Source organism: Chionomys nivalis, chromosome 11 (genome assembly GCF_950005125.1).
Source record: "Chionomys nivalis chromosome 11, mChiNiv1.1, whole genome shotgun sequence".
NCBI lineage: Eukaryota > Metazoa > Chordata > Mammalia > Rodentia > Cricetidae > Chionomys > Chionomys nivalis.
The window spans coordinates 22,129,212-22,141,400 of NC_080096.1; the positions used below are offsets into that span (position 1 = coordinate 22,129,212).

Genomic DNA, 12,189 nt, shown 5'->3' on the forward strand with positions numbered 1-12,189 from the left:
TTTTATGGACTGGATGCTCTCGGGATGCCGGTGACTCCACTTTAGTCTGAGGGCTCTCTGGTTGTTCCAGGGGACCCAGGGAACCACTCAACCTGAGGCGAGTTCCCTTCTCTCCCCGTGGGAGTGGACACGGGCCTCACTTCTGATGTTCTATGACACACAGTTGGACTGCTTGACTGAGTCTAGGTTTCTCATCTTGAATGGGGTGCATGTGGGAAGGAGCCTGGAGGAGGGTCTTATGTTTCCCTTCCGAGGGAATGGTCTCTATGCTTGTCACCTGCCTCTGTGCCTCAGGTCACATGCCATCAGTAAACCATCACAGGGTTTGGTGGAGTTCATGAGACCGAATGGGACCCAGGTTTCAAGGATTTGCCTGTTGAGGCTGGGGAACGGACAGCAGGAGTTGAGGAAGGAAAAGACTGGGCCCACAGAGCTGTCCTTTCTAGGATGCCAGAACTGTGCCCAGAGAACACCTCAGCTGTTGTCTCAGGAATGAGCACCGGCCCTGGGAGCCCCAGGGAGCAGCTGGGAGCCACAGGAATCCTGTGGTCATCAGAGCCCAGTATCCTGGGGCCAGAGGAATCTGCCTGGCAGCTGGTCCTGAGGAAGATCCAGGAATTCACCATTGCGGTAAGGAGGGAGGGTGAGTCCCACCCTTTCCATGCTGGTACTCAAGAATGTTTTTACAGCTTGGAGGTTTTCCCAGGGCCTGTGCTGGGGTCCTGAGCAAGCTCTGCTGTTCTGTTCCCTCGGCACTTGGGTTTACCCTCAACCACACCATTGTCTGGGCCTGAAGCCGTCCTATCTGGCTTTGGTCTACAGATAGCTGCCTCCCTGCACCTTTTTAAAGAGATATAAAGACCAGAGTTCAAATCCTTTCTTTGACAGACATGATGGTGTACTTCTTAAATCCCAGAACTCAGAAGGTGGATCTCTAAGTTCGAGGCCAGCCTGGTCTACACAAGTTCCAGGACAGCCAGGGCTACATAGAGGGACCCTGTTTCAAAATAAATAAATTAATTAATAAAAAAATCAAATTGTTCAGGACCAGCCTAGTTTACAAGAGCTAGTTCCAGGACAGGTTCCAAAGCTACAGAGAAACCCTGTCTCGAAAAGCCAAAATCAAACCAAACCAAAACAAAACAAAAAATCAAATTCTCTCTTTGTCATATTCTTGCTGTGTACCCTCAAGACATTGATTTTCTAACTAAGCCTTTGTTTTCCCTGGCCCTTAAGAAGGAAGAAACAACACCAGGCAATGGTGAGTTCAAAGCCAGCCTGGTCTACAGAGCAAGTTCCAGGAGACCCAAGGCTACACAGAGAAACCCTGTCTCAAAAAAATAAACAAACAAAACCCCCACAAAGTGAAATGGAAGGAGAGGGAAAGAAAATTAGATGATCAGTAATGGCTTTGTCATAGAGTGGAGAGGACTAACCTTCTCCCCACCTCGCTCTCTTGTTCTTGCCCTAACAGGGCCGCCAAGACCCCTTCATGGTTGCTGACTTGGATGTGCTGGTCGGCCGCCACCAGACCTTCCTCCAGGCCCTGCCCCAAGTCCAGCCCTTCTATGCAGTGAAATGCAACAGCAACCCCTGGGTGCTGTTCATCCTGGCTGCCCTGGGCACTGGCTTTGATTGTGCCAGTCAGGTGAGCCTGTGCCAGCTTGTCAATCTTCCCCATGGGCCTGTCACTTTCTGGAGAAATACTGCCTGATGGTCAGGAGATCAGGAATGGGGACTCTGGCCCCCAAGATGGTGACTGGCATGCGGAGGGCTCAAGACTTTGCTGTTGCATTGGTGGTTTTTATTTGCTCTGAGTCTAATGGAGTCCAGGCTAGTTCAGAATTCACTAATAGGTCCGAGGATGACCTTGAACCTCTGGTCTTCCACCTCTACCTACCTTCTCAATGCTGAGATCACAGGCACAGACCACCCGGTTTACCCGGTGCTGGTTGGATGGAGGACTTTGTGCCTGGTAGGCAAGCTCTCTACCAACCAAGCGGTAGCCCCGGTCCCTCGGATGCTGTGGTCAGCCTTGCACGGGGCTATGTGACAAGACTATGTAACCTGAACTAGGGAATCGGGTCCCTTCCTAGCATAGCCAGTCACCCTTCTGAGCCTCAGTTTCTCCCCCCTTTCAAATGGGGCCAACACTGAGTGCTAATGAGGACATGATGAGGGCTCCTAGGTATGGTTGAAGAGAAGGTTTTATTGTAGATATGAGGGAGAGAACAGTCAGCGGCGTCTGGAGGAGTTCAGGCTGAACATGACCAGCAGAATAAACCTGTCCGTGAGGGGAGGGGGAGTGAGAGAGGAAGAGAAGAGAAGGGAAAATGAGAGGAGAGGAGAGGAGAGGAGAGGAGAGGAGAGGAGAGGAGAGGAGAGGAGAGGAGAGGAGAGGACCAAGAGGCACATGGGAACCAAGAGAGAAAATAGGCAAAATGCCTGAGTCACATAGGAATCGGAAGTTGGGGAAAGGGAAGCAAAGCCCAGACCCTGGGTGGGAGAGGTCCAGGGTAGGGGGCAGGGTGAGCCACAGGTAGGAGTGAAACTTGTCCCAGGTTTCTTTGGGACCTGACACTCTCCCAGTGAAGGACCTGGTCCCAGAAGGGGTTCGCTGGAAGGTATCCCCACTAGTCAGGCTAAGGCTCTGTCCCCAAAGAGTCAGGGAAGGCAGGGACTGCAGGGCAGCCCCAACTCTGACCTTCATCCATGCCAGGGGGAGCTGGAGCAAGTGCTGGGCTTGGGCGTAGCCCCCTCACGAATCATCTTCGCCAACCCCTGCAAGGCTATCTCCCACATCCAGTATGCAGCCCGTAGTGGGGTGCAGCTTCTGACCTTCGACAGTGAGGAGGAACTGGCTAAGGTGGCCTAGCACCACCCTGGGGCCAGGTAAGATGGCAGACATACAACTGGAAATAGTGGGCCAAGGGACTCCAACAGATGGATCTGGGTCTAGAAACCTCTGGGACTACAGGTACAAAGGTTGAGCCAGGAGGCTCAATGCTTTCTTAGGATCACATTAGTACCAAACAGACCTTGACTCTGCTCTGGCACTGGACCGAGCTCGGCATGAGAAGGTCTGGCATCCATGACATCATAGAAAAACTAATTATACTAGGTCATACCAAGGCTCATATTTCAGATTCATTACCCCTACGCTGTGTGATCTTAAAGCATGTGACATCTCTGTTTAGTTTTTCAAGAGAGGATTTCTCCGTGTAGCCCTGACTGTCCTGAAACTTTTCTGTAGACCAGACTGGTATCGAACTCAAAGACCTGCCTACCTCTTCTTCCCAAAAGCTAGGATTAAAGGCATGAACCATCACCACCCAGCCTATACCTCAGATTCTTTAGAAAGCTTAACTATGTGATTCTATCCCACTTGTTCTTGCCTGGAAAAATTCTGTAAAACGCGTGTGTTCACTCCTTGGTCTCCATGCTGGGTCGTCGGGAACAGCTAGGCAGGGGTGGGTGGGAAGATTGGAGTACTTCGGGGTTCCTGTGCACCCATGCCCCACTCCGTCCTTCCTCTTCCAGGTTGGTCCTCCGGATACAGGCCCGGGACAGTCAAAGCACCTTCCCACTGAATGCCAAGTTTGGAGCTCAGCTGGAGGCATGCGCACACTTGCTTCAGGCTGCCAAAGAGCTGGGGTTGGCCGTGGTGGGGGCCTCGTACGTGAGCACTGGCCTTTTCTGTTTTGATTTCTATTGCTGTCCCTAGGCAGCCAAGGACTCTCAGGGACACCTCTGCTTTGTGTGTTTTCTAGGCCTAGAGGATGGGAGGCACGAATAGCCTAGGGAACAAATTGAAGTAAACATCAGAAACTTAACACTCCAGATATGTAACATTTCCAAACAGTATTTAAAAAAACCAAAACAAATGCAAAAATCTCCATGATGAGAAAAATTGGAATTTTAAATGGAGTCAGAGTTGCTGTGGCTGATTCCCTTTCTTCCCTTGGGGGCTAATCATTTTACAGATCGAGTCTCAGGTGGAAATTTTGTACATTTCATCCCTCCAGGAGACGTGCATTCATTTTCCTCTTTAAGAGATTCTGAGCCCTGGGTGTGGGGACCCACAGCTGTAATCCTAGCACTCCAGGAGGCAGAGGCAGGACAGGGACAAGATTAAGAGCAGGCTGGACAACAGGAAACCCAGACTCAAAAAAAGGGGGGAGAGCGGGGCTAGGGACATAGCTCAAATGGTAGCGTTCTTGCCTAGTATGCACCTAATAAAACCAGGGTAGTAAGCACCCTGCAATCCCAGTCCTCTAGAGATGGAGGCTGGAGGGTCAGAAGTCCAAGGTCATCCTTGGTTATATAATGAGTTGGAGGCTAGCTTGTGCTACATGAGATACTATTTTTTTTTCTTTTTTCAGGGGGGGGGGGTTGGCAGGGTTTCTAATGTAGCTTCGGAGCCTGCCCTGGAACAATTATTTTTTTTATATTTATGTGTGTGTGCTCATGCCATTGTGCACATGTGGAGGTCAGAGGACAATTTTTGGAGCCAGTTTTCTTCTCTCACCATGTGGAGATCAGGAATTGAACTCAGTAGGTTTTGGCAGCAAGTGCCTTTACTCTCTGGGTATCTGACCAGCCAGGCTTTGCATCTGGTGAGAAAATTATCACTCACCTCATCCCCTCTAACCTGAACTGGTTTCTCTGTTTACCTGCAGGGGGCAGTGGGTTGTGGGGTTCTAGGTAAGAGGAGAGCCCCTTCAACAAAGGCATGGGGAGTGGGCGGCTGGGGAAGAAAACGTTACTTTGTTGTTATCCCTGACTGGGTGAGTATGGGATATGTGTGTCCAGGAGGACACCGGGTATGACCAAGGCCACATACATCTATGGGTGCCAAGTGGGCCAGCGTCATCTTGGCACAGGCTGGCACTGGTCTTGCAGCCCCTGGGTGAGTGTTCTTTAGTGCATCTGTCTTCACGCTATTTGAATCTCCACCTGTGTGTCTTCCACGCCATCGGCCATGTTCAGCTTCCACGTGGGTTCCGACTGCCAGACACCCCAGAGCTATAGGCAGGCCATCGCTGACTGCCATTGTGTATTTGAGATGGGCCGCAGGGTGGGTCACTGCATGAGCCTCCTGGATCTCGGAGGAGGCTTCCCTGGAACTGAGGGCTCTGAAGCTAAATTTGAGGAGGTGAGCTGGATGGCCCCAAAGTAAGAGTGGCAGTCTGAGTATAGCAGCTTGGGGTGGGGGTGAGGGGACAAGTGTGTGCGCATGCCTGTGTGTTTGTACATAAAACCTCGCATAACTGGGTCTGTTTGCGGACACTGTGGTTTGAGTCTGACAGACATCTTCACCTTACTACGTGCATGACTGTGAGTGTGTCTGAGTGTGAGCACCTGAGTGTGTCTGAGTGTTTGTACCTGAGTGTGTCTGAGTGTGAGCACCAGAGTGTGTCTGAGCGTGTACATCTGAGTGTGTATGAGTGTGTGCACCTGAGTGTATATGAGTGCGTGCACTTGAGTGTGTCTGAGTGTGTGCACCTGAGTGTGTTTGAATGTGAGCACCTGAGTGTGTCTGAGAGTGTGTCTGAATGTGTGTCTGAGTGTGTGCACTTGAGTGTGTATGAACGTGTGCACCTGAGTGTGTCTGAGTGTGTGCACCTGCTTGTTGTGTTTTTTTTGTTGCCTCACAGCTCTGGTCCAAGATCAGGAGTCACATCCAACAATGCTCTTTTCTGCCTCTTCCTTCTTCCTCCTCCTTTTCCTTCTCCTCCCTTCCTTCTTCCTTCTCTTCCTCCTCCTCCCCGCCTGTCCCCCTCCCACCTCCATCCCTCTTCTTCCTGCTCCTTCTTCCCTGTCTTCCTGTCCTTTTCTTTTTCATCCCCAGCCTCTCATGAGGTAGGCGTTATATCCCCCCAAGCTATCCCTACAGCCCCTCCATGTCCTTTAGCCGTTGACCCTGACCCTGGTAGACACTCATGGTCCCTTAGCTTCAGGGGACCATGAAGACATTCTGTCTCTGCTGACCATGTGTCAATTGTTTGCAAGGCCATATCCTCAGGGTGCCAGGGCTCACACACTGGCTGTGTGCTCTGGCCTCTCTCGGCTTCCTTTCTACCTGTTTCTTCTTGAGTAAGAGGAGATGCGTTTGCTATCTGAAAGGCTATTGTAGGGGCAGAGGAAAGGGGGTCATGGCACTTGCATAGACTCGGGATACAGCAGAGGCTGGATGTGTCTCCACAGATAGCTACAGTGATCAATGCTGCCCGGGCCCAGTACTTCCCGGAGGGGACTGGTGTCCAGGTCATCGCAGAGCCTGGCCGCTTTTATGCGGAGTCTGTATGCACAGCTGCCGTGAACATCATAGCCAAGAAGGCCTCCCTGGAGCCGGGTGGGTGCCAGGTGTAGCCACTGTCCAGATGTCCTGGGACTCGGGGAGATGTTGGACCGCGGGTCTGGGGTATACCCTGGGTGCCTAATTATAGCAATTGAGATCAGAGTTGCGTACTGGGTTGGCCCTGTCTGGGCACTGTTTACTGTGCCCCAGAAGAGGGGAAGGTGAAGGACAGAGGCCAAGGTGCCCTTCTAGATAGTGGGTAAGTCTGCTGCCCTGAGGGAGCAATTGCAAGGTTCGGCCTCCAGGGCCCTACACACCCATTACTAAGTCTAGTCAAGACCCTTGGGTGCAGGAGGTGACAGTTTCTATCAGTGACGGAGAACTTGAGCACAAGCTCCCTCAGCAGATAAAGCAGGGCTGACTGCTGTGATGGGACACGTCCCTAAGGCTGACATCCTCCGGTGACAGGATCTTTTGACATGCGTCACCGTATCTCCCAGGGGAGTTCTTCAGCTATTTTGCCTCTGAGTGTGGGAGGGACCTGGGGTGGCCATGTTCCCAGAGAACGAACCAGAGATGTTTTCATGGCAAAATTGAGAATATTTCCAAGTTGGCATCCACTGAACTAGCCCTCTTTGATCTTCGGGACTGAGTGACACCCACAGGTAAATATTTACCGTCACTCTGATGCTCTCCCTTATCTGCCTTTGATGAAGCGCCTCATGGGAGGATGCTGGGGTGGAGCGCACCTGTCCTCACCCATTTCACCACAGCCAATTACAAGGATTTGGGAGCTTTGTTATTCATTACATAAACAAAAGCAAAAGCTGCCAATTTGGGCAAGTCAGCGACAGCTGAAATACTTATTTTACCTCAGGTCTGCTCACCGATCCCGTGAGGTAGCTTCGGGTCACCCCCAGTAGACATGGAAACTCAGAGAGGGGCAGTGACCTGTCCAAGGTAGCACATCTAGTCAGTAGAGCAGCCAGCCTATGCCTTCCTGACTCCAGGGCTGGTACCCTGCATCCCTAGCATCACGAGGAACTCAATCCAGAATTGATCTGGGTATCACTGGAATTGGGATTAAGGAGATAGGGAAGAGAAAAAAGGGAAACCAGAGGTGAGAAAATCTGTACTCAGAGTCAGCTTCCAAATGGCCGCCAATTGCCCAGATGTTGACAGAGTCTGACTGGGATTCTGTGTGCAGGTTCAGGAGCAAGGATGTGAAGACAGGCTAAGATGGCTGTGAAGGACAAGCTTGGTAGACCCTCGTGTCTGCAGGATCTGGGAGTCATAGAAAAGAGTGTGAAGGAGCTGGGGGAAAGCTGGCACTTGCTTATTTGAGTAATCAATACAGTATCAATAGGGGCGTTGTGTTCTAAGGGAGGGGAGCCATCTGCAGCCGTTGGTGCTGTTGGAGTTGGCCAAGGTTTTATAGCACACCCAGGATTTGTCCTAATTAGCTATGGCAAGGCATGCTTACATGGAGACAGCTGTCTCAGATCAATTTTTACACACACTTTCCCAGAGACAAGAGACCCTGCATGAATTATCCACACAGAGTGGATTAGGTGAGAGGGAGAGTAGGCCAGCATCTTCACTGTGGTGTTCGTGGACATAGGGTCTTGTTAGTCTAGGCTGACCTGGCTCCTGCCACGTGAGGGGGTCTCTGCAGGTGTCAAGGTAGGCAGCGAAGCAATCTTGAAGAGGTGAGAATGAAAACGTGGTTTGGATTGATGTCGTCAGCCTGGATCAAGCTTCAGGGAGGCTAATGGTGGGCGGTTTATTGTTGGCATATTTAAGCACAAAAGAATTTATTTGGAAGAAAGGTTTCCAGGCAGCCATCATCATAATTCCAGGTGCACGATAAAGCTGAGGGTGTGACTACATAGGAACTCCTGTACAAAACACACGTGACCGTGGAGGGGGTTCTATAGCCAAAAGGCCTAGAATCTAGTGTGGTCTCTGACCAATACCTTAGAGGTCAGCAGGCTACAAAGTACGTGTGACATCTCCTCTCAGGATGGGTTCTATTGACTGAGAGCCAACAGTCAAGGTAGTAGTTGTACATGAGGGAGGCCATTTTGGGGGATAATTACTGCCTCTAGGAATTAGCTAGCCAGGGAAGGTCAGACTCTTCTGTGTCTGCAGAGCCCAGATGCCAGAGTGTCAAGCTGGTACCCACCTGTAATGCCGGCACTCAGGATGAGGAGGCAGATCATGAGTTCAAGAGAAGTCTACACTACACAGGCCAGTATGGGCTAGGAGAATTTATCTCAAACAGACACAAGCCTAAGATAAAGCAGGGTGCGGTGGCGTATGCCTGCAATCCCAGCACTCGGGAGGCTGAGGCAAAAAGATCACAACTTCAGTGCCTTGTTGAGCAACGTGGTAAGATCCCATCTCAAAAGCCAAGATCTGCAGATATAGTTCAGTGATAGAACACTTGCCTAGCAAAAGCAAGGCCCTGGGTTCAATCCACCAACACCATGTAAATAAGAGAGAGGAAGAAGAGAAGGAAGGAAAGAGGGAGGGAGGGAGGGAGGGAAGAGAGGGAGAGAAGAAGGGAAGGAGGGAAGGAAAGAAGGGCAGCCAACAAAGGCATCTCTGAAAGGAAGGCAATGCACCCACTGGCACACCCTGAAGCGAAACATCAAACAGCCACTGTTCCTGTCCTGCCTCACACAGTAGGCACTCGGGGACCTACTCCAAGCACTTGAACCTGTGTCTGGGGATGATCCGAGGGCATTGCCTACTCCTGTGGACTTCTGGCAAGACTCAGTTTCTCCAACTGTAACGCAAGGTTTATGGTGCACAATAAGTACAGGCAAGAGCATCCATGTACTACATACATGAGGAGCTTAAAACAGATCATGCCACGCCGGTTACCGCTGTTCAGTGTTCCTATGCGGGGAGTGGAGGGCAGCGGGGCCTGGTGCCATGCACCTAGTCATGACAGAAGGTGGGTTGGGGAAGACCCTTAGGACAAGGCAGGAATTCTGCCTCACTGAGCAGCCGCTTCACCCAAGGGAGCTGGGACTCATCAGGGAGACCTAACCAAACAAACTTCATCCTGTCCACTCCCTGTTCCCAGGAGGCCACAGGAAGATGGCATACTATCTCAATGAGGGCTATTATGGTGCCTTCCGAATCTTCCTCAGGGAACCTGTCCCCAGGATACCCATTGTGGTGAACGTAAGGGGACCTTCTGTGTCCTGAGACCACCAACTCCAGTCACTGACCCAAGAGGCAGGGTCTCAGGTCACCCACGCTCTGCAGGTTGTCATGTTGGGCATGGGTGCGAGGCACGGCATGTATACATCTGTATGTTTCCGGGTGCACACCTGGTGATTCATGCCTGCGCATGTCTGTGGAGGCTGTGTGGGTCTGATCAGCTCTGGGTGCTTTTGTGTGTGTGTGTGTGTGTGTGTGCACACGCGCGTGCGCTCTGGAATGTTGGAAGAGCAAGAGACTTGGAGAGTACTGGTTCCCAAGCTCCCTTCACAATAGAGCCATCTGCCAAGCTGTCAAAGTCCCCACCGCCTGGCCATGCTCTCATACATAAAAATAGATTTAAAGCCCCAGGTTAGATTCAGCATCCATTCATCATTAAAACTCTCCAGGTGGCTCCAGTGTGCAGTGGACTCTGGGACCCCATCTTCGGGTCCTCAGCATGTACACGTGATGTGTTTGTGAGCTGGTGGACCGAGACATGGCCCTGAAGCAATGCGAGCTCCAGGAAGGGCCTTTGGGTGTGTCCTCAAGGCTGGCACAGAACAGCCACTCTGTCACTGTTCACTGTGGTCGAATGGTGCTGTCCTTACTGGATGACCACATCTCCCAGAACCGTGTCCTAGTGAGACCCTTCCTTCTCTGACCTCATCTCCTTCTCCCTGCAGGAGTTCCCCTCAGAGCCCCTCTTCTTCCCCTGCACCCTCTATGGCCCCACATGCGATGCCTTTGACAGGCTCTCCTTGAAGGAGGTCCTGCTGCCGGAGCTGGATGTGGGCGACTGGCTGATTTTCCCTGACATGGGTGCATACAAGACCTCCATGAGTTCTACCTTCAATGGCTTCCCGATCATAACGGTCTACGATGCTGTGGGTCCCCAGCTCAGGTGACCAAGGGGAAAGGTATGGGAGGGTAGATGTGGGGTGCTTTCTCCAGACCCCTGGCCTGGCAATGTGAGCTGGTAGCTGAACTTAGGAGCCCTGGGCCTAGGAAACACTGCTCTTCACACGACCCTAGTAGCGGTTCTCACCTCACTTTCCCATGAGCCTGTGGGGTTGACTGGGTCTCAGCCTCTCCTGAGGTTAAGTCACAGGTTGCCTGGGCAGCTGTACCTTATGGATGCCGCAGTGGCAGTAGAATCAAGCAGCCTATGGACCCAGCTAGTCCTTGGTGCCATGGCCCCAAACCTGCTGGCTCTAGCCAGCTTGTAATAGCTTCCCAATTGTCAGAGCCTCTGGCCCACGGACCCTGCTCTATCCAGCTCAGGACTCACCATCAGAGAGGGAGGGGGAATCCTATGAACCTCTTGAACTGTAGCAACTTTTCTACAGGAGCCTACTGGAGACAGCACCTTAGACCAGCGCACGGCCAGAATAGAGACACACCTGGTATGCTATGCTCAATGAGGAAAACTTACAGTCGGAGGGTGGTGGAGTAGGCCCTTGGGGGAAAACAGAGGCCTGGCCTCTTATGCATTAGTGAGACCCTATTACACATTGAAAGTTGTCCTTCTTGAGTAGGCTTGAAGTACCTGTTGGATGTCCTGGGTGGCTGACTTGGCATCCCTTCTGGCTCTCTATCTTCCTAGACAACAATATCCCCATGGTGTGATTGGGAATTAGGGTAGACAGGAACGGTGGGACTTGTGTGGGCACAGGAGTATCCCCTTCAGGGCTAGGCACCTTAACCTCAAAAAAGACTGTGTCTCCTGAGGGAGAACACCAGCAAAAGGGTACCTAGGAATGCTTTTGGGACCACCTTTTGTGGTGAGCATGCATGGGGAGAGGGGAATGTCCCCAGGGGCAAAGCCACCACTTCCTGTGTGCTTTCCAAACTTCTGCCTGATGAGGATTTCTGGGATCCACAGTCTCTGCCAAGGCTTTCCCAACCTGCCAGGATTGTGTCACAACCTAGCTTCATCATCTGAATGAATCTTCCAGCATCCTTAAACTGAAGAGAATTCTCCCCGAGACAGCCCATGGAAGGTGTGGGCTGCAGACACCTCTCATGGATGTGGGAAAGGCTCGGCCTTCAGAATAGTGTGCTCCTCTCTGGAGCTTGCAAAATGGGAGTGGAAACATTAATATTTACCTATCAAAGGAGTTTTCAAAGTACAAATGTGACCTGGCTTTGGTGAAAATATAAAACTGTGTTTAGATGCAAGATCTGGTGTGTTCTGCTTGTTGTGTGGGTCTAATTCTTTAGAATTACAACTATTCATATTTATTTATTCATTCATCTACCATCCATCCATTTATCTATCCATCCCACCAGCCAGTCAGCCATCATCCACCCATTGTTCATCTATCATATATCCCTCTCTCATCCATTCATCCATTAACCTACCATGCATCCATATCCACTATCCAAATACTCATTATCAACCACTTATCATTCACCTATCTGTTCATCCATTCATCTATCCATCAACCTACTATCCTTCCATCCATCATCCATCCATTCATCATCCATCCATCCATCCATCCATCCATCAACCTACTATCCTTCCATCTATCCATTCATCATCCATCATCCATCCATCCATCCATCCATCATCCATCTATCCACCCATCTACCAGCCATCAGTCATCTATCTATCCATTCATTATCAGCCATCCACCTACCTGTTCATCCATTCATCCATCCAGCAATCCACT

The 12,189-nt window shown here is 51.1% G+C and overlaps 1 protein-coding gene across 1 annotated transcript; it reads left to right on the forward strand.

The window, feature by feature from the left end:
- The first annotated feature begins 492 nt into the window (after positions 1-492).
- Positions 493-10,888, forward strand: LOC130883606 (antizyme inhibitor 2-like). The gene is given in 9 exon segments (XM_057784192.1): positions 493-630; positions 1,475-1,648; positions 2,720-2,892; positions 3,541-3,675; positions 4,990-5,155; positions 6,208-6,355; positions 9,396-9,496; positions 10,201-10,418; positions 10,864-10,888. Coding segments are annotated over 9 exon segments (1,278 nt in total).
- The last annotated feature ends 1,301 nt before the right edge of the window (positions 10,889-12,189 follow it).